General features: G+C 41.7%; 1 protein-coding gene across 15 annotated transcripts in view; it reads right to left on the reverse strand.

Moving 5' to 3' along the window:
- The window catches only part of rasgrf2a (Ras protein-specific guanine nucleotide-releasing factor 2a), a 37,960-nt gene extending 19,776 nt beyond the window's left edge, over positions 1–18,184 (reverse strand). For 10 of the 15 annotated variants that reach the window (XM_076986459.1, XM_076986457.1, XM_076986455.1 and 7 more), the window contains exons 1-21: positions 17,394–18,183; positions 13,734–13,840; positions 13,078–13,225; positions 12,827–12,913; positions 10,385–10,638; positions 10,159–10,238; positions 9,792–9,985; positions 9,505–9,614; positions 8,858–8,976; positions 8,424–8,584; positions 8,076–8,142; positions 7,296–7,432; positions 6,348–6,430; positions 5,873–6,121; positions 5,031–5,123; positions 4,408–4,781; positions 2,043–2,168; positions 1,614–1,691; positions 1,283–1,389; positions 862–974; positions 51–111 (exon numbers count right to left, since the gene is read on the reverse strand). In XM_076986459.1, coding sequence (XP_076842574.1) covers positions 51–111; positions 862–974; positions 1,283–1,389; positions 1,614–1,691; positions 2,043–2,168; positions 4,408–4,781; positions 5,031–5,123; positions 5,873–6,121; positions 6,348–6,430; positions 7,296–7,432; positions 8,076–8,142; positions 8,424–8,584; positions 8,858–8,976; positions 9,505–9,614; positions 9,792–9,985; positions 10,159–10,238; positions 10,385–10,638; positions 12,827–12,913; positions 13,078–13,225; positions 13,734–13,840; positions 17,394–17,672 — 3,027 coding nt within the window. In that variant the 5' untranslated portion in view covers positions 17,673–18,183. Of the gene's footprint in view, positions 1–50; positions 112–861; positions 975–1,282; positions 1,390–1,613; positions 1,692–2,042; positions 2,169–4,407; positions 4,782–5,030; positions 5,124–5,872; positions 6,122–6,347; positions 6,431–7,295; positions 7,433–8,075; positions 8,143–8,423; positions 8,585–8,857; positions 8,977–9,504; positions 9,615–9,791; positions 9,986–10,158; positions 10,239–10,384; positions 10,639–12,826; positions 12,914–13,077; positions 13,226–13,733; positions 13,841–17,393 lie in introns of all 15 variants that reach the window. The other 5 variants (XM_076986461.1, XM_076986453.1, XM_076986460.1 and 2 more) reach the window with 4 other exon arrangements.
- Between the last annotated feature and the right edge of the window lie 4,024 nt (positions 18,185–22,208).

Consider the following 22,208-nt stretch of genomic DNA (forward strand, 5'->3'; position numbering starts at 1 on the left):
ATCTCACACTCATCACCAACTCATCTATCATGTCTGGAGGCAGTGCTCACCAACTGGAGAATGTCTTCGAACTTGAGCTGGGAGTCGTCTGGCTCATCCTGGGAGAGAGCACTGAAGCAGACAGGAGACAGTGTGTCACACTAGACATGTGTGTGGCAGATATCGCTCGTGTTGCTCTGCAGATTCAGTGTTAATATTAATGGAACCACATTTGACTCTCCGACTCTCCTTGTCCTGGAGCAGCTTTTGCAGCCATTACAGATGACGCAATGAAGCACTAGAAATATGGACTGCTATGTGCTGGGGCTGCCCAATGGAGGATGGGTTTCCCTTTGAGTCCTCCCAAGGTTTCTTCCTAATCCCTGCCTTGGGGAGTTTTTTCTTGCCACTGTTGCCCCTGGCTTGTTAGGGATCTGAACACATTGCTTTGTGACAACATATTTTAAAAAGCACTATAAAAATAAATTTAGCTTTGACTTGTACTTTAAAACTTTCCCTCTCTGATTTTGTCTTTGCAGTAGAGGAACCAGTTGTGCCAATGCTGCAGAGTGCTGCCTCTGTATAAGGAACGAGGAAAAGAGTTTCAAGACAACCTAGCAATGTTTGTAGGTCTATTAATGATCAGTTTAATGGGCAGAAGAGTGTTAGAAAGGTGCAGTTTACAGTGATATACAGGTAATTCAGGTAAAATATAATTCAGCTATCACGATATCATTTCAAGAAAGATGTCATTCAGATAATATGTCATTCAACACATTGTTCAGCTAACACTTCGTTCAGGTAAGTCCTGGCCGGAGCAGTAGAGCTCCTTTGCTCTGGATTCTGTGTAAACTGCCAGTGGGTGGGTACGACTGCTCCAACCTTAGAATGTTTGCGGTGGCTTTCCTTTCCTGAGGCAGCAGGTCAGGATCCCATAACACTTCCTCCAGCAGGGTGATCACCCTAGCCTTCAGCTCACTATTCATTTCAAAGTCCTGTTCAACACACACACACACACACACACACACACATATTAGACCACAGATAATAACACAAACTGGAATAAGCTGACACAACATTGATGGAACTGATTTAATATATTCTTGACCAGTATGCTCTCAGCTTGACACATAGTTATATCAAAGAATGGCCTCTGAAAGAGCACAAAAAATATAGTACGGTGCCATTCATTCTGGGTAATGGAAAATGTACACTACTGCTTCACTGTCTTATTATGTGGCTACTGCAGAATAGAACACAGTGTGAACTCGGTGTGTAAGAGAACAGAGCTGAAGTCTCAGACCTGTGTGTGCTTGGACACCCAGTGACGCAGAACGTTGAGCACTCTGTTAGTGGCAGCCCTGCGAATGAGGAACTCCTTGTCGTACAACTTCTCCATACTGGAAATACCTGATGAGAGTGAGCATCACTATAGCTTTATCTGTAGTGTACCATGTGCTTGGCATAAAAAGCTGGGGTGAGGTGCTGGGGTGAGGTGCTGGGGTGAGGTGTTGGGGTGAGGTGCTGGGGTGAGGTGTTGGGGTGAGGTGCTGGGGTGAGGTGTTGGGGTGAGGTGCTGGGGTGAGGTGCTGTGCCAGGTGGTTGCATGTGGGAGTGCGTTAGCAATGACTGACCTTGCGGGCTGCCATGACCAGCTGCTGCCGTGGCGATGGCGAAGGCTGAGGCGGGGGACATGGTGCTGCGTGAGCCTTCTGCTCGCAGGGGGTGGGGCCAGGAGTTGACATGGAAACATGAAAACTTTTAGAGACCTTCCAGTAGAAAAAACCAACCCTTTTCCCCTTATAGTTGTTATTTATTTTGTAAAAGCCCAATAAACATCAAAATTAATAAGTAACCAAATAAGTAAAACACATATAATAGGGAATTATAGGTTAGTGTTTTCTTCATTTTATTACTAATATCAGAATAAAAATTAGAGCACTAAATAAAAAGTATCATATGTTGTCTACATAAGTGTTACATGAGTTTACTCACATACAAAAACAAAAACATACAAAATAGCGGAAATCACAAATACTGAAGTCTAACATTAAATCCCCTACCACCAGGCTGCCTGTGACGGAGATGACAGGGCGTGGAGGGTGAGCGGCATAGGGACAGGTCTCCCCCATCTGCAGGGACGCTCATCTCTGGGACGAACTTATCCAGTGACACGGACTCTAAGACAGCTGTCAAACATTAAAAAAGTGTGCTTAAGTGGTCCTGAATGTCTATCCATTTGACACTGGCAGACTACATTGGTAGGTTTTGGAGGAATAATGGTCAGGTGACTCTGAAAATAAGAAAAGGTTGCGATTAGCATAGCACCAGGGAGAACGTTCTAGAACCTTGGGTAAAACATGACAACACATGATTGTCCTCTTAGTGGCAGCAGAGCAAATGGTACAATGTTTATTACACATGTGATGCATGAAGGAATATGTCTCCCACTGACCCTGTTAATACACAAAAACTCCAGTAACGTTGTTCTCATTGTTTTAGTTTAGTTAAGGTTTCAGTTTCCAAGCAATGTCCTTTCTCTTTTGGTCTATAAATGTCACTCCCTAGACCATCCACCTTTCTACATTTGAAGGGACATGTCTCCAAAAGGGTGGAGATTATACATAACTAAGGAAATGAAAGATCTATTATACTTTACCAACAGCATTACTGAATCTACACCTAATTTGCTTTAGTAAACAAACAAGATCAGTGTCCAAAAATGTATTAAAACGGCTCATAAAAATGGTATGAGAGGGTCAGTCTCCTCTCAGGATGCACCGACCCTCTTTCTTTCCATAGAGATTATACAGTAGACCATGTCCCCTCAATGCTGAAAGAACTAGAGCTAACTCAACTCTACCAAGACTAAAATGTCCAACCGTAATTATCCTTCTGCTTCACCTTTATGGCTGAAAGTTGACTCCATTTTGTTGATGCAGACCTTGTTTTCTCTGTCTGGCTTAATTTCACGTATACTGTCTGCACTTTTTGCCTTCAGTCTTGTCAATAGGTCATGGCCTATTGGTTAGGGCAGTCATGGCCTAGTGGTTAGGGAACTGGTCTTGTGACCGGAGGGTCGTGGGTTTGATCCCCAGACTTGAGGCCATGACTGAGGTGCCCCTGAGCAAGGCCCTTAACCCTCAATTGCTCACTTGTATAAAATAAGTTAAAAAAAAAAAAAGTAAGTCGCTCTGGATAAGGGCGTCAGCCAAATGCCGTAAATGTAAATAGGTGAAATACATGCTGGGTGGAGGTCTGGTGAGGGGAATGGCTTAGCCAGAAGACGAGTAGATTGGTTCACTGATGTCCAAACATGATAATTCCACCATGTTACAGTAGGGGACCAAAGCAGTGACATTTGTATTAGAGAAGGCAATTTTGGAACAATTTTTTTACTAAATAGAAGAATAGAGAACAGTAGGGGTGTGACGAGACACTCAGCTCACGAGACGAGACGAGACACGATATTGGGTTCCCGAAATTGAGATGAGACGAGATTTTAAGAACACTAAAATTACAAATTATATGACTGGACAACAGACTTTTATTTAACTGAGTTACACATGCATTTTGAAATGTTTTATTATAATTCTTAACATGCATTATGTAAGCATGAACTTTTAATAAACTTCTTCCTCTACAAATTGAAATTAAAATAAAATTTCATAAAAGTAAAAATAAATAAGATTAAATATTTCTCCTTTTTTCAAATGCAAACAATATTACAGTGAGTCCCCGCTTAATGACAGTGTTAGAGACTGAAAAGTCCGTTGTAAAGCAGTTTTTGTCGTTAAGCGTGACCCTAGATTTAGATACGCTTTGATTGTAAATACAGTATAGAAAAAAACGATGGCTCTGTTCAAAATAGCCTACTACATACTACTGGTGTACTGATCGAGCCCCAAATCAGTATGACGTATGCAGTATGTGACCAAAATGAAAATATTCAGTACGCGAAACATACCCGGATGACCTACTACTTCCGCAAAATATTCCAGTACGCGAACAGAGCTATCTTCGTGGTGTACTGCATCCCATCATGCAACGCTACGTTCACGTGACCCCGTAGTATGCTTTGCTTTTGTCGCATACTGGAAACTGTACTGCATACTACTACGAGGACCAGTATGCAGTATCCAGTATATACTGAGTCCAGTATGCAGTATCCAGTATGTAGTAGGCTATTTCGAACAGAGCAAAAAAGTTAGTTGAAAAAACTGAGTAGAAGCTTGCTGTTTGCCCCAATGAACATCCAGTCTAGAAAACACAACTCATCTCCTAAACAAAGCACTATAATTTATGCTTAACTGGCAAATGCAAATGTAACATCTGGTAGTAAAAGTCACTTGTGTTAGCTCTCTTTTGCATGAACCATTGATGCAGTGACACATAACTTACCAAAATTCTTTTTTGAGAGAGACTCACCCCGTCTAATGCTCCTCCTGATCTTCCCACAGAAGGCGTCGATGCGAGGCAGCTCTCCTGCCTCTGGTGTGGGGCTGCCCAGTTCGGGCGAGCTCGGGCCCTGGCTAAGGTCCAGCACGGCCCTGGGGCAGCTAGGAGGTGGGGAGGAGGAGGTAGAGCTGTAGGTGGAGGAGGACAAGTCCAGAGCACCAGCCCTGGCCCCGCCCATGGGGGAGCTGAGTGACAGCTTCCGTGTGTGCACCAGCGAGGCAGTGCGAGAGGACACACACAGGGGCGGGGGCGATGAGTACTTGTGCGAAAGATGTGGGGACTTGTTGTTCAGGTGATCGCCACACCAGGTGCCCTGGTTGGTCGCACAAAACAGCTCGAGGGACCTGAGGAAAGAGATGGAGGGGGTGCAAAAGAAAGAGAGATTGAGGGAAAACAGTGAAGAGAAATGAACACTTGTAGTATATAATATACATTCTAGATCGTTTTTCAGGAAGAGGTGGAAGCATTTTTCCAAAATTGTATCTAACAGTATATAAATTATATACTTGTTGCCCTTAGCTACAGTATGTTAAGGGCACTGGTGGAAGTCAGACCAGAGGAGAGTGGAAGACAGATTGGCAACACGTGTTTACTTGGACTGGTCCAGGGCGAGCCTCGTGACCTTCTGGCTGTAGTCTGGACAGACCGATGAGATGGACAAACGGTCAGATGAATGGTACTGAACCCTGTGAGTGACAGTGAAAATGTATGAAAAACCACACACACACACACACACACACACAAATGTACTGTTCGTCCCTAAGGTGGGCAGGCGTTGTCCATTTGCAAATGCGACATCTGAGGGTCGTTATGTCTTGTCTTTGTACCAGTTGACTGCTGGTTATTGTATCCTTCATTGTATCCTTCTTCATTGGGTTTTGTTTTGGTGCACTTTATTTTTTAAATCCTCCATTTTCCCTGAGTCTGGCATGATTGCGTCCTTCTTTTTTACCCTCCCTCACACGTCACAGACGAGGGAAAATGTGAATCAATAATAATATATAGAATATAATAATACAATGCCTACAATAAGACTATCCACACAGTCCTGTCCTAACAAACAATCGCTAGAAAACACACGCTAAAAAACAGAGTTCATCTCATTAGCTGCTTGTTTCTCTGGTTTCAGGTTTTAACTGTTATGGAAGAGGAGACATAATTTAATACATTTTGCTATCTTATCTAATGAAATGCTACACAATAAATAGCAATAACAAATTAGGTTGACATTTGAGCACAGATGATATGATTACAAACAAAATGGCAAAAATAGTGGTTGATAATGTTTTTAGCCCATATGCGCCCTAAAACAGCCAGTAATAATTACAATTACACAAAGTATTATATGTTAAGCAGGTGCCTGTCTGCAGACATGACATTTATTGATCACACATGAGCATTTAAACACCACTTGTTTCTTCCCGCGATGCCCAACCTGATGGGAATGGAGGTGAAGGGCTTCTTGTAGATGTCGGCCAGCTTGTCCATGATGACAGTTGCTGTGGTGAAGATGCGGTAGGTGTGCAGAAAGGTGTTGAGGAAGTCGATGGACAGGAAGCGCAGGTCGGTGAGGCGTTCCAGCAGCCGCTCCACACTGGCGTAACGGATTTGAGGCACCTTGCACAAGTTCAGCGTCTTGCTGAAGCAGATGTCCACGTCGTCTTTGTGCAGCCGGATGTCTGACCTACAACGTTTCACAATTCTGTTTTAGATTAAGAGTACAATATGCTTTGGTAGTTCCAAGATAATCAGATAAGGCATGCAAATAGCTAACATTAAATGAAAGCTATCATTTATGGCAGGCAACATTTATGTGAACCTGATTGTGAGAACTGATCCCTATTAGTTTCCCCTAATGCCATGTGTGTCTAATGAGTGTCCATGTGTGTCTAATGAGCTGTATTGCTTACTTGAGCATGTAAGGTAGAGTGACTTTAGAGTTCTCCTCAAACACACTGGTGATCAGCCCGTTGCAGCGGATATTGTCAATGCACTACGTATTCAACCCAGAAACAAAATGTATTTATATTTTTGCTTATGTTTTCACTTCCTCTCTCACTCATATTACTGTAACTAGAGCCCCACTGTGAACAGTTACTGTTAAAATTAGGTATAAAGTTTCTACAAAAAACGTTTAAAGTCCTTAAATAAACAATCACAGTTTAAAATCAGCTTTTAAATTTGACTAAATGTCACATATCACAATACTAAACACATCTGTAATGTGCATATGTGTCAGGGTCAAATGAGACTCATGCATTTTTGTCCTTTCTTTAGGAAGTGGTTGATCTGGGTCATGGCATAATAAAGGTGGTCATAATAAAGTTAGCTAACAGGCAGATCCTCATTTGTCTAGTGAGTAACACTCTTAACTTTGTCCCTAAAAGTGGCTTCTCAGACCAACATATTAACTAAACCTCCATGCTTTTCTCTCTGAAATGATGCTGCACAACGTAGCATGAGACAACATGGCTGATCAAGCTGTGAAACCACAGGGCAATATGACCCTGTGGGAATAGTGCAGGTGGAAGAAGGGTTGGAAACTGCCTCAACCCTGTGACAAAACAAGCAGCTCCGAACCCCCAGAGCATCGAGCTTGCCTGCACCACAAAACACACAACACTCCAGAGACACACCTAAAGGCCCTGGCACTTTTGTTTCACCAAGATATCCAAGTGCAATGTGATGTGTTAATTTGCACCCCCAGTCCCTCTGCATTATGGAGAATTACACAATAACAACCAATGAGCAACAGCTTCAGCACAGTCCTCTGAATATAGTTGTTCATTAGAAGCTGTTGGCTGCATTTATCTGGGCATTTTCCAGAAGAAACCACAGCCACAAGGACTGGGACCTACCTGACTAATGTCGCTGGTCCAAACGGCTTTCTCCTGGCGGGACGGAGCCAGTAGGACCACAGTGAAGGACGGTTTGTTTGTCGGCTCAACCAACACCTTAAACTCAAGATGGCTAAAGCACTGACCTGCAGTGCTATCTTAAGGACAAAAAGATCCTGGTGCTTATTTTGATTAGTTAGAAATGTTTTACAATGTTGTTTCATGAAAGGCATTTAAAAGTTTTTTTTAAATGTTGGGGTGCCAGTTTTTTCTCAGATGTTTTGTGTAATGAGAAAAATGATGAAAAACCTGAAGTTTTTACTCACTGAGTGAACAATATATGCCATTTTAAGACACACACCGCTTTGAGCTTTGCTTCAGAGGTCCGTGATAAATGTTAAATATGACTATGTAAAGGGCATGAAAGGCATTGGTCCCCTAACACTGGGATTGTGGTTGGGGTGTTAAAGCAGAGTGAGTGCATGCTAGTGCCAAAATCCAGAATTTGTTGGACTGAAACCATCTTTTGCTATGACAATTATATACAGGAAACCAATATGTTTTCAGTGCTTCAACTTTAAGGGATGACTAGCTCAAACCTATACTGTGCTCTGATTGGATTACTCCCTCCAGAAGCACTAAAACTTTCATTTCCAGTTATTGTATGACTGACATTTCCAAACTGAGAACAATATTTCTATAAGCATATAAACCAACCACTTTACTGGAAGCTTGATCTTTAAAATGTCACCAGTACATCGACACAATAGAATGAAGTCTGCAGTGTGACTGAATACTTACAGTCTTCATCACCACCATCTAGTTCTTCAATGAGGGTGCATTCTATCAGTGACAGGCTGCCTCCTTGCTATAAATCATAAGTAAGGACGTGCTGGCATTATATAATCGCTAATCACCAACCCAATGATACAAAGTATGCAGTCAATTCATGCAGTATGATAGTTTAGTAAAATCAATACATTCAGTCAAATTATGGTTCTGAGATCAAGGAATCCTTGAGGACTGTAAGAACTGTGATATGGAAACACTGTTCTATAGGAAACCAGCCAAAAGCTCCTCCAGAGATGGAGGTAGTGCACAGGGTCGCAAGGTGCTGCCCTGGAGGTATGGCTGCTTGAACAGACTCACTTTCAGCAGGCGAAGCTTGCCGCCGGACGTGCGGGTGCAGACGAGGAGGTGCTTAGTGAAGAGGAAACACTGACGCTCAGCTTCCTTGCGCAGTGATAGCGAGCCCAACCATACTTTACCCAGCATGCCTTTGTCTGCCGATGGCACCTGGAGCAGGGAGCCTGCCGGGGTTTAGAAGGGAGGAGTGAGCTTGCTGGCTTATCGCCATGGCAGGCTGACCCTGGCGTGAGGGCCGTGCTAGGGCTAATTCAATAAAGGGGGAATTTTATGTCAAGACAGCGACGATATCTTCATTGGTCTCTTTAAAAGATGCCACCACACACAATAAGGGTTTGCCATTGTGGAGCATAAAATGGAAGGTAATAGTGACCCCTGTAGTGAAATACAAGCTTGGTGAAAGGCGTCTGCTGTTGCTATAGAGATCTAGACCTCACCTTGTCGTACAAATGTTTGGCTGGTGTCCAGGAGGATGTCACAGCCCTCTATGATCATGCGCTCTATAGCCAGGTTCTTACGGATATTCTCGGTGTCACTCACTTCGTCGTGCATCATCCTAAATGCCAAGTAATCAAACCCGCATGCATCATAAAAATGGGAACTACACACCCATACAAAATACATCAGCATTTTAGAAGATACAGTACATTTTCTTACATTTACATTTACATTTATGACATTTGGCAGACGCCCTTATCCAGAGCGATATCCATATCTTCATACTCTACATATAGAGATATCCATATCTTCATACTGAAGATATGTTCTCCCGATTCAACTGATATTCATCTAACAACATGTCATAAAACCAAACTCAAAGTCAACTCCTACATATCAAACAAGAATCAAATAATGGAATAAAGGAAGACACAATTAAAAACACATATAGATTTTCTTATATTAGTTTTGCACATAGTTTGCATAGTAAATAAGCAGAAGACATTATAGCCCTGCACTGGCATATGGTATGTTTGAGTATGAGCTACACCAACCAGCATTTCAATTTGGTCTCAATTTATCAAAAAGCAAATAAATGTAGAGATTTTTCATCTAATATGAATCAAGCCTAAATAACCTTACATACTTCGATAGTTCCTCCAGCTTTGACTTGGCGAATTCCAGACTCTTGCGTTCAACATGTTCATGTGGTGTATGGGCTAGCAACTCATGGAGTGTGATGATATATCTGGGAATCTAGAACAGAGTGAGCTTTTTAAATGGCTAAACCACAGTAAATTTGGACATTTCTGAAAACAAAGGCTTTGTTTAACATTGTATTAACTTGTATGTTTAGTTACAAACTGCACCAACTGGCTGAAGAGGTGTGTGGGGTCCTTCAGGACTTGGAAGTGTAAGCGTTTTGATGAACACCTGAAACATGGGGTAGGTGAGGAACGTCTCCAGCATGCGGTCCTCGCAGGATGCGTTAGACTCATATTGCTTCAGTAGTTTGTCAAAGTCCCGGTTCTGCTTGCAGTTAGCTAGAACCTGCAGACTGTACTGGTGGTTCCGCACAAACTCCTGGTAGATGTTCAGCATGGGCAGCAGGATGTCGAAAAGGTCTGCTGTAAAGTGATATGCAGCATGTTTTTTAAACAGTTACACTTGCGGTTACTTTCAGGTTTGAAAAATGAGCCTGACTGCAGCCTGAGTTGCAGAGTTGTGAAAGTACATTAGATTTGAAAGGTTTGTCTCTTTATCTTTGTCTGAACAGACCATTATACTGCAATGCACTCACCTAAAACTAATGTGGGCCAGCTGACAATCCGTGCTTTTAGGCCTTGGTGAAAAATCTCATGAAGAAACATTATAGTCTCACTGTAATGAAGAGCAATTCAACCATGATAGTGATTGGTGAGTACACACCACTTGTAATGTTGATAAACAGAAGGCAATGTTGAGCCAATAATTTTATGATAATGTCAGACTTCATTCAAAATAACATTTATGTGCAACATCCACACCTGTTTAGGAAAATACTGCTGATATCGTCATGACTGATGGGAGGCTTCTTTGAACTGGCAGCCATTCTGAGTGGCCGCAGGAAACAGTTGACCAGGATGGACAGCTGGAGAACGTATTCTGCTTCAGCCTCCACCATGCTGAAGACGATCCGGTTCCTCTTCCTCATGCTCTCGGCGTGGGGCGAGCAGATGTAGTCCTGGACGATGGTCTTCCACTTCCTCCGGCACAGCCAGCCACGCATTAAGCATTGCACCTACACACAGCACAGAGAAACAGCACATGGGCATAACTAAAAGGACATGGGCTGACCCAAAAATACTAACATGCAAACATGATGGTGCCAACTGCTTTCATGTACGTTAGCCATGATAGCATTTTGTGGCTTGCTTATTGTTCCTCATTATTAACCTGCTTTAACACAAAAGAATCCCCTAAAAGAAGAGGAAAACCAGGCTAGTAGTTTAAATAGTGATAACAGTAATACACACAAGGCTCAAATAGAAAATATGTACTGAAAAAATATGTTATAGATAGAGTACAGTGCTGCCATCAAATATGTATTAGATCAGTGGGGAACCGTCAGGGCCCTCTATGCCCTCTCAGAGGGCCTAAAATATTCTTAAAACATAAATATATATAATATACTTTATCCAATTTTATTTTATCTACTTACAGTTTGACAATCGACATCTAAACAATTACAAAAATATAAGCAAATAAATTATTCACCCGTGTCTATTCAATCTGTGTTGGAAGGTGAGGGGTTAAGTGGAAGCCTGTGAGCCTGTGTCTCCCCCTATCAGCACTGTGATGCCTGCTGTTCGTTTACAGAGGGCCTGGCAGTTATAATTCAGCGCAATATCAGTTTCAAATGACAGTAAAATTGACCAATCATATTGTCCCTTTTAGTGGGCGGGCTTAACTGTATGATAATTTCCGCCCGCTGTGGCAACGCTAGCTGTCGTTAGCGTACCACCACTAGCTAGTTTCGATTCAGTCCTTTGATGCCCTCGTGCGCGTTGTTTACATATTCCGCTCCCGAGGAACATGCAGCTGTGAACCTTATTTTGCTTAAGAAGTTAACTAGTACAGATATTATTGGTTATTGCGTTTCTAAAGCTGTCGTCTCAATCATTTATTTATTTATTATTATTATTATTATTTTCTTTATTGGAGTTAATAAGGAGAGGATTTTTTTTGCGGGGGGGGGGGGGGTGGTGGTAGCGGGCCCAGGTTAATGGTCACGGTTCGCCACTGTATTAGATAGAGTACAGTGCTACCATCAAATATGTATTAGATAGAGTACAGTGCTACCATCAAATATGTAATAAAGTGCTGCCATCAAATATGTATTAGATAGAGTACAGTGCTGCCATCAAATATGTATTAGATAGAGTACAGAGCTGTCATCAAATGTGTATTAGATAGAGTACAGTGCTACCATCAAATATGTATTAGATAGAGTACAGTGCTACCATCAAATATGTATTAGAGTACAGTGCTGCCATCAAATATGTATTAGATAGAGTATAGCGCTACCATCAAATATGTATTCGATGGAGTACAGTGCTGCCATCAAATATGTATTAGATAGAGTATAGCGCTACCATCAAATATGTATTCGATGGAGTACAGTGCTACCATCAAATATGTATTAGATAGAGTACAGTGCTGCCATCAAATATGTAATAGAGTACAGTGCTGCCATCAAATATGTATTAGATAGAGTACAGTGCTGCCATCAAATATGTATTAGATAGAGTACAGTGCTACCATCAAATATGTATTAGATAGAGTACAGTGCTGCCATCAAATATGTAATAGAGTACAGTGCTGCCATCAAATATGTATTAGATAGAGTACAGTGCTACCATCAAATATGTATTAGATAGAGTATAGTGCTACCATCAAATATGTATTAGAGTACAGTGCTGCCATCAAATATGTATTAGATAGAGTATAGCGCTACCATCAAATATGTATTCGATGGAGTACAGTGCTGCCATCAAATATGTATTAGATAGAGTATAGCGCTACCATCAAATATGTATTCGATGGAGTACAGTGCTGCCATCAAATATGTACTAGATAGAGTACAGTGCTGCCATCAAATATGTAGTATAGTGTTTCCATCAAATATGTAGTAGAGTATAGTGCTGCCATCAAAGAGTATAGTGCTGCCATCAAATATGTACTAGATAGAGTATAGTGCTGCCATCAAATATGTACTAGATAGAGTACAGTGCTGCCATCAAATATGTACTAGAGTATAGTGTTGCCATCAAATATGTAGTAGAGTATAGTGCTGCCATCAAATATGTAGTAGAGTATAGTGCTGCCATCAAATATGTACTAGATAGAGTATAGTGCTGCCATCAAATATGTACTAGATAGAGTATAGTGCTGCAATAAAATGTCACCATTGAATCCAGAGGATTTACCTTCTTTATTTTCTTTATATCAGGATCTTCTTCTTGACTGGACTGATAAGGCGATATCCTCTCCTTGGTTTTATTCCTTGCAGCAATCTTAGACAAAATATAAAGAACCATACAAATAAAACCACAAATCGGCCTGAAAAGTGATTAGCATATGAGTACCATGACAGTAGCTCGGTGTTGAATGGTTGAGGTGTTCTGAGGAGATGAGCATAGTTGCTCCGTCTGTACGGGAGACTGACTGAGCTCCTGACCTCAGTCTTCAGCCTCTCAATCTCCATGTCCTGGTCCTCCAGTTGTGTGCGAAGCTGATTGGCTGCCACCTTCTCCATCTCCAGGACCTGCAGCAGGTGGATGTACTTCTGTATGAGCACCTCCCGCTCCATGACAAGGTCAGAGTAGCTGGTTACAGTGTGCCAACAAGGGTATGGATGGTGACAAGAACAAAAAACTTGTACTGTACTAGCTTGTATTATTCTGGCAAAAATATTTACACTGGTTGGGTCAATGTGAATATTATGATTCATCAAAGCACAAGTTTCCAAATGAATAATTATGCAAATGAGTATTTATTTATTACCCTTCTAGCATGACATTTAGACTGGGTTGTATTTCATACTAAAAACAGGACACCAGTCATTAATAGTGGGCTAGTCATGGTCTAGTAAATATATATTCATATATGTATGGATATTTCTATCTGTAACCTAATTTTACTACTACTGATGTATGTATGTGTGTATGTATGTGTGTATGATGTGTGTAACATGTATGATGGTGCTCTCTGCAAAATGATGTCAGGACACTGCACAGGGTAACTGGTTCTAGGATAATGTGGAATTCTCTGTAATGTGTGTTAGCTGCCTCATCAACCATAACACAGCCATAAGCCTCCACTGAAGTGCCGTACCTGGCCTGCTGAATGGCCTCCACCCACTCACTGCAGTCCATATCCTCTTCGGTTCGAAGCTCCAGAGGTTTCTGCCCATCATGGCCAAAGACAACCAGGAAATAATGCTTCATGGAGGACAGGGAAGGACACAGTTAAACACGCACAGCAAGTGACATCTTTGACAGTCATACAGGCAGCGTTGTCATTAAGTGTGACCAATTAACATTGGTCATGCTGTTGGCACATTTGATCCTTTTCCAAAGTAAAAGATTCTAGAGTCAATACACAGGTATGTGCAGGGTTGCCAACTCTCACGCATTGAGCGTGAGACACACGCATTTGACCGTGAATCGCCACCTCCTCCAGGTTCAAATCTCACTCCAAGCGATCTTCAAAAGTTGGCAACCCTGGGTATGTGAAATCCACAGACTTTTGGATCCAGAGTCCTCTGAGGTAAAGAGTGTACAGTGTTCTAAAGTGAGCTGATCCAATAGACTGAGAGTGTTTATGTACACGCTGTAAAACGTAGGCTTAAGGGCTTGTTCATGTTCTCCCACTGCATAGTAGGTCTGCTAGCATTTGTTTGTGTGTGTGTGTGTATGTGTGTGTGGGTGTGTATGTGAGTGATCACTTATGTAACAGCCTCTGCTACTCCTGTCTGTCTTTAATGCTCTGTCTCTAACCTCAGGCCGTGTTTAAGCTGTGAAATAAAGCCACACACATACACCACAGTCCCCTTCATTACACAAGTGAAAATATCCATTAGGATCACCTTTTCATATATTACTGCATGTTCTTACAGACACACTATATAACTATGTTTTAAATTGCAGAGGATATCTATTCTTAGTACGACAGTGCTTTGTGCACTCTCACTGTGTTTACTCTAATGAACCGTAATGCACTAGTGTCGTCCTTCCACAGGTCTCTGCTTCTAGAATCAGAAAAAGATACAATTCAGCATCTGTGGCTCACAGGTTTGGCAATGGTGTGTTTAGCATCTGTGGCCACAGCTCACTGGTTTGGCAATGGTGTGTTTAGCATCTGTGGCCACAGCTCACTGGTTTGGCGGTGGTGGGCTATCTTGCATAACATTTTGCAGCAAGTGCTCTGAGCACAATAATATAGTGGCACTTCAGCATAACATCAAACCTGATTTCCATGGTAACCCAAGTAATTTGCATGCAGGTAGTTCTTTCAAATATATTTAATTCGCATGAGTCTTTGTCAGGCAAGACGGTGAGTGTCTTAAAATATAAGGTTAATTACTGCATTTTGACCATACAGTTTCTAAACAAAAAAATAATCTGATGATTTTGATATAAGATCAGTGTAACACTTCCATTAAATTCTGATCAGATTTTTTCTATTTCAAGCCCATGACTACACATTGATAGACATCATAATTAATCTTTCAATGGCTCTTTCAATAAAGGGTGAATAAACTCTGCATATCACAGAGACCACCTCATTGTGACGGGCGGGGGTGAGCAACAAAAAGGAAGCGATCACGCCAAGTCTCAGGGAAAAAGGATGGTTTAATAGAAAGTGTGCAAACATTTATTAAAAAATCATGCTCTTGGAAGGATATACAGTAACAGCTCGGTCAACTTTACCAAGTAAAGTAAAATGTTATGGCGTTTCTGAACATTTAGATGATGTTACATAGATTTACACTATATTGCCAAAAGTATTTGCTCATCTTCCTTGACTTATATGAGCTTAAGTGACATCCTATCAGGTTGAGGTCAGGACTATGTGCAGGCATGTCAAGTTCATCCACACCAGACTCTGCCATCCATGTTTTTATGGACCTTGCTTTGTGCACTGGTGCACAGTTATGTTGGAAGAGGAAGGGGCCACAAAGTTGGGAACCTGGAATGCTGAAGCATTCAGAGATCCTTTCAGTGGAACTAAGGAGCCAAGCCCAGCTCCTGAAAAAAAACCCCACACCATAATCCCCCCTCCATCAAACTTTACACTGAGCACAATGCAGTCAGACAAGTACCGTTCTCCTGGCAACTGCCAAACCCGGACTCATCCATCAGATTGCCAGATGGAGACGTTCGTCACTTAATTCCACTGGACCCATACGATTGTAAAGCTGCTTTTTGACAACATGTGTTGTGAAAAGCGCTGTATAAATAAATTTTACTTTGACTTTGACTCCAGAGAACACTGCTCTAGATTCCAGTGGCGGCATGCTTTACACCACTTCATCTGAAGCTTTGCATTGCACTTGGTGATGTATGGCTAGGATGCAGATGGACACCCATTTCATGAGGCTCTCTGCACACTGTTCCTGAGCTAATCTGAAAGGCCACGTGAAGATTTGATGTCTGTAGTTATTGACCTGCAGAAAGTTGGTGACCTCTTCACACTATGCGCTTCAGCATCTGCTGACCCGCTCCATCAGTTTACGTGACCTACCACTTCATGGCTGAGTTGCTGTCGTCCCAAACACTTCCATTTTCTTATAATACAACTGACAGTTGACTGTGGAATTTTTAGGAACGAGGAAATTTCATAACTGCATTTGTTGCACAGGTAGCATCTTATCACAGTTCCACACTGAAATTCACTGAGGTCCTAAGACCGACCCATTCTTTCACAAATTATTGTAAAAACAGTCTGCATGCTCAGGTGCTTAATTTTATACACCTGTGGCCATGGAAGTGATTGGAACACCTGATTCCAATAATGAGGATGGGTGAGTGAATACTTTTGGCAATATAGTATATGTTTAATATGCATAAAGACAACCTATGTGACTATGTGAGGTGGGGACAAGCTATACTGATAGAGGAAGCCTTTGCCTTCTTACATTTTATTTAGCTATTAAAGGTCAGAATCCGAAGTGGCATACTGTTTACTGGTGCTTTATATTAAATTAGCCTTTCATGAAGCAACAAAGTAATTTATTAAGTGCTAACATGCTTAGACGTGCAGGTGTAGCAGCAAAGCACTGTTAATTATCTGGTAATATTATAGAAATATGAATCGGTGAAGGCAAGGTTGGGCCTTCCTCTTTTTGCAGTACACTGGCATGGTGGGTGAGCTCATTCTGTGCCATGCAACATTAAACAGTATAATGCACAATTACATAGTATGATAGTATGATATAATATAATGCCCTATTAAACGTTATGATAGTATTATATAAAGCAGTATTAAACCGTATAATAGTATGATATGTTATAATGCACTATTAAACAGTATGCCACTTCGGATTCTGAAGTTTAATACCTATGTAAGACAAATTCCTCTATCAGTAATAGTGTCTTTTCACACTTTAGTAACAAGGGAAGGAAAGGTTATCAAGTGTGCATGCTGTTCAAAATGCGCCCAAGTGTTGGGAGGATTGTCAGGGAGTTCCTGGCTGCCTGGTTGGGGATCTGTCGCCGATAATCTGGGTGAGATGGGTCACGGGAGACTATGCACATGTGCTCTTACAAAACAGACACTGTACGTGTAACCAGTCCGACAGCTGAGCAAGTGAACATTAAAACTGCACAAAAAGGTTGTGTGAAAAGTCTCGCTCTTGTACCATATACGAAACGATTTTACTTTTCTTCTGACTCCCAGATCTTTGAGATGCCACTTTCAACAGAAATAACACTATAATTTCCTTTTAAATATTTGAGCGTCGTACTTAATAACAAAAAAGGGTGAACATACCTGCTGCTTATCCGAACTGTCTCTACCAACCGATGATACTTTAGGCGCGGGCACGCGCTCACAGGTGCAGCCTTCTAACAGATACATCCCCGTTGGCCGCGTGCTCTGCTCATTCTCAAAGTAAAATAGCACATTTTGATGGAGAGCAAAGTATTTTTCATTCCACCGACTATTCTCGTTTGTCTTCTTACTCAGGTTGCCACGTTTGATTCCCTCTTTTCGAGCGATCAAGGAGAGGTAAAGCGCGTGTCCCTCATTGTACCGCACACTTTTCTGCATTTTCTAGCTATGTGTCTCACTCAGCTTTGGAGAAGCCCAGGATTCCCAATCTTTGGTGAAATTGATAAAAGTAAGAAAAGCTCAAACGTAAGAGCTGACGAAGTTGATATACGTACGCCAGCTGTAAGATCTCAAAAGCTGTCCAAAGAGACAAATAAGAAAGATTACTTAATACTAGTTATACTATATTATTAATACGGTGACAGTCCTAGTATTTTTTAAGTCTTGCGAAATATATTAGCTTCTCGTGCACCAAATAAAACAAAAACCAGTTCCAGTGAACATACGGTAAAAACAGAAACACTACAGATCAGAGATAATCGGCTTTCAGACCAACTTAAAGAGACAGCTATATTTTTATATGGATGTTGACGAGGATGCGATACGCTGCTGTATCAGATAAATGGCAATTACTGTCTTTGTTCAGATCCCCTTTCGGCATGAAGGTGTGCTTGCAAAACACCCACTTGTGGTACGAGGGTGTGGTCTGGCACAAAAGGTGCACGTGCGGAATATCTGTCGTGAAGATGCGCTGAAGCCTCGGGGGCCTCGGGAAACATCATAAGGAGGAGGTTATCTGACCGCTAGGCGTGCCCCTGAAGAGACTGGAGGAACCCCGCCGCCTGCATGCACTGGACGGACGGCCTGTGGGCGGGGGATTCATTTATTTCCGCACTGCACCTGTTACACACTTTCAGTTCAGGGCCGTCAGGACCAGATTAGTTTTTATGTTCTCACGGCATTCACTCACGTTAGGTCTCCCCTGGTTCAAACTGCACAACCCGGTTATCGATTGGCAGACGGGACGGTTACTGAAATGCAGGGCCGTCGCCACGGGGGGCGTTTAGTACCACTTTAGTACCACCGTTTAGTACCACTACCGGGCACTACGAGTACCGTGTCTTGCTGTATGGCTTGGCTTCGGCTCCGTCGTTCTTCTAGGCGTTCTTCAATGAGGTCCTGAGGGAGTACCTGAATAGGTGTGTTGTCGCCTACATAGACGACATATTGATCTATTCATCAACCCCGGACCAACACGTGCATGATGTGCGGGCTGTCCTGGGTACGCTCTTGCGCAATAACCTGTATTGCAAACTAGAGAAGTGCGAGTTCCATCTCAGTGAGGTGAACTTCTTGGGTTACACCAGTGGTTCCCAAACTTTTTCTGCCGTGCCCCCCCCCCCCCCCCCCCCCCCCCCCATTGACTAGGGATGCACCGATACACATTTTTCACTTCCGATACCGATTCAGATATCTGAGGCTTAGTATCGGCCGATACCGATCTGGCAGAGTTAAACTGTGCTGAATCGACTTAAAACATTTTTAACACAGACATACTGAATTACAAGTTTATTGAAAACTCTGCACCAGTATAGCACACTTAAACACACATATAAATATGTAAAAACAATACAACTTGCATTTGTTCAGTCAGTGCAATTATGAATATAACATTGAATGTAAAATAAATAATACCAAAGAACCTGAAACTTACAAAAACAATAGTTTCACAACTTTGGTCAAACATGAAAAAAATAAACTGCAAGAAACCTTTTAAATGGTTCAAGAATTCTAAATATAATAAAAAATAAATAAGGAGATTAAATAAGAGAAACAGCAATACATATGTAGCTAGTTTGCAAGCGCAGACATCACGCAGAGCACAAAGCATGTAATGGCCAGAAATATGTGTACTGTCTATGGTGTGATTTTTGTTTCAATAGTTCCACAAAAGCAAAAGTAAATCCAAGAGCAGAAAGTATATGTTATGAATGCAAAACAGAAAAAAATATATCAAAAGTATATATTTTTTATATAATTGGTTATTTGAAACTTATTTTCGTTTGCATTTTGACAAGTTTTTGGTTCCATTGTTTTTGTTTTTTTGGATTTTCCCAGTAAGGTCTTTTGCTTCTGGAATCTCTCTTTGCTTCTGCTTCGTTTTTTGCTTCTGACTTTTGGAACACATTTCACGTGTGGGAGGGTCTTAGATGAAGGCGTTCCTCTGCAATCTCCATTGGTCACTGATTCCGGACTGACACAGAGCTCTGAGACCGCCTCTGGGACCAAGCCACGCCCACCCCACCAGCTTCCCAGCGTTTTCAAACATGGCGGAACGCGGTATACAAAGGTTATAATTAATTGATAAATGGTCTGTAGATATTGCAAATGTACACTGTATAATAACTACATTAAGCATGGCAGTTAATATTTAGCACACTTTGCCAGCGCGAGCTTTTTAAAATTTTAGTGAACTGGATGCAGGCATGAAAATCTGTCACCTTGCGGCGAAATTCGCCGTTTTGAAGTTTTCATATTTTGCGGTAAAACAAACTCTTATGAAAAATAGGTAGATAGTAAAATAAGAAACAAGATTTTTTTGTAGTTCTAAATGATGAACCCTGGTATTTTTTACACTCATTTTTGCCGCTGATGTTATTTATTGGTTCATTAAGATGTAATGGTTTTGACTGAGCCATCTGGAATGGCGAAAGCGGCTCGCGTTTACGGATCTGGCTCCATATATTGACAAGACAGGTCAATATTTTTCAGCGCGACATTACCGTGAGAGAAGTCAACAGGGAAGAGCGTGTTTAAAGCTAGCCTTTAAATTATTTTTTATTTAATCGCTGCTGTAGCTTGTCACCGTTTTGCTACATTCACAATAGTAGCGACTAGTTACTCGCTCCTCCTGGATCATTCGCTAGCGTCCCCGCGGGGCTAAAGTGAGAAGGAAACTAATCCGCACTGCATTTCAATGGACTACTCTTCTTACTCCCACCCCTCCAAGTTAAAATCTTTTTGTTTTTATCTCTGAGTCGGACAGTGTCTGAATGTCATGTCTGACATGTATTATGTTTAGTATCTCTATGTTCAATGGTTCAATGAATATTGTTCACTTCTTAATAAAATATGGACAGCACAAGATGCATGTGATGTGTGTTTGTGTGTGGTACCTGCAGAACACTGAAAAACTGTGAGTGAACAAAGCTGGATGTATATAGGGTGGCCACTTTTCAGTATTGCTTTAATTTTGGTATTTGGCTTTAATTTTGGTATTTTTTACTATTATGGATTTTACTATATTTGGCATCACCTCTCGTACACCAGCTGCCCCCCAACCCCCGTCCGTCGCCATACCAGATATTGCAAATACTCATATTACTTAATTAATTAATAACCTTAATTAATTATAACCTTTGTATAAACTTTTATGGTAAAACTTAGTTTACATGCTACTGTGAAACAGAACCACCGCGTTCCGCCATGTTTGAAAACGCTGGGAAGCTGGTGGGGTGGGCGTGGCTTGGTCCCAGAGGCGGTCTCAGAGCTCTGTGTCAGTCCGGAATCAGTGACCAATGGAGATTGCAGAGGAACGCCTTCATCTAAGACCCTCCCACACGTGAAATGTGTTCCAAAAGTCAGAAGCAAAAAACGAAGCAGAAGCAAAGAGAGATTCCAGAAGCAAAAGACCTTACTGGGAAAATCCAAAAAAACAAAAACAATGGAACCAAAAACTTGTCAAAATGCAAATGAAAATAAGTTTCAAATAACCAATTATATAAAATATATACTTTTGATATATTTTTTTCTGTTTTGCATTCATAACATATACTTTCTGCTCTTGGATTTACTTTAGCTTTTGTGGAACTATTGAAACAAAAATCACACCATAGTGCTGGAGCCCAGGTTTATTTTGGTCAACCAGCAAATAAACGGACTAAGTGGAATAGCACCAGCGCGAGTACGAGTCAGTGATTCACCTCTCCTCTTAATATTGACACATGTGCACGTTTTACTTCAAGTCAAAGTCAATCAATCAAATTTTATTTATATAGCGCTTTTTACAACAGTTGTTGTCACAAAGCAGCTTTACAAGTGCCGAGTCCTAGCCTCCAGTGAGCAAGCCAAGGGCGACACTTACAAGCTCCGCGCCCCACCTAGGGGGCGCTCCCCCACTTTGGGAACCACTGGGTTACACCATCAGGCCAGGCGCCGTGCACATGCAGTCAGGGAAGATGGAGGCGGTCGTGAAATAGAATCAGTCTCACACACGGCGCGAGCTGCAGAGATTTCTGGGCTTTGCAAATTTTTATAGGCGTTTCATTCGCGCGTATAGCCAAATAGCGGAGCCTCTCACCGATATGTTGCGCGGGGGTAAGAACAAGCATAGGCGGAGCCAAAGCAGGGGCCGGGGTGGCACTGTATGGAGTCAAATTAGGGTCTTTAATGGTGACGAGAAAAAAAATATATCGCAAATATAAGATTAGCATTTTACGTTCCTATTTTGTTTCTGCAATACTTTCCCTCTTTTGCGTTTCTTTCTTTTCTTTGCATTTGTTGCTGCTTTTTTTTGCAATACTTTCTCCCTTTTGCATATCTTTCTTTTGTTTGCGCTTCACTGCTTTTCTTTGCGTCTCGCATTTTACGTTCATAATTTTTTTTTTGCGCTTCTCTCTTTTCTTTGCTCCGGTTTTACCCTCTGTGTGGGGGCGGGGAAAGAGGTGTGCAAGAGCGAAAGGCGTGCTGTGAACG

The sequence above is a fragment of the Brachyhypopomus gauderio genome, unplaced genomic scaffold, assembly GCF_052324685.1.
Source record: "Brachyhypopomus gauderio isolate BG-103 unplaced genomic scaffold, BGAUD_0.2 sc47, whole genome shotgun sequence".
NCBI lineage: Eukaryota > Metazoa > Chordata > Actinopteri > Gymnotiformes > Hypopomidae > Brachyhypopomus > Brachyhypopomus gauderio.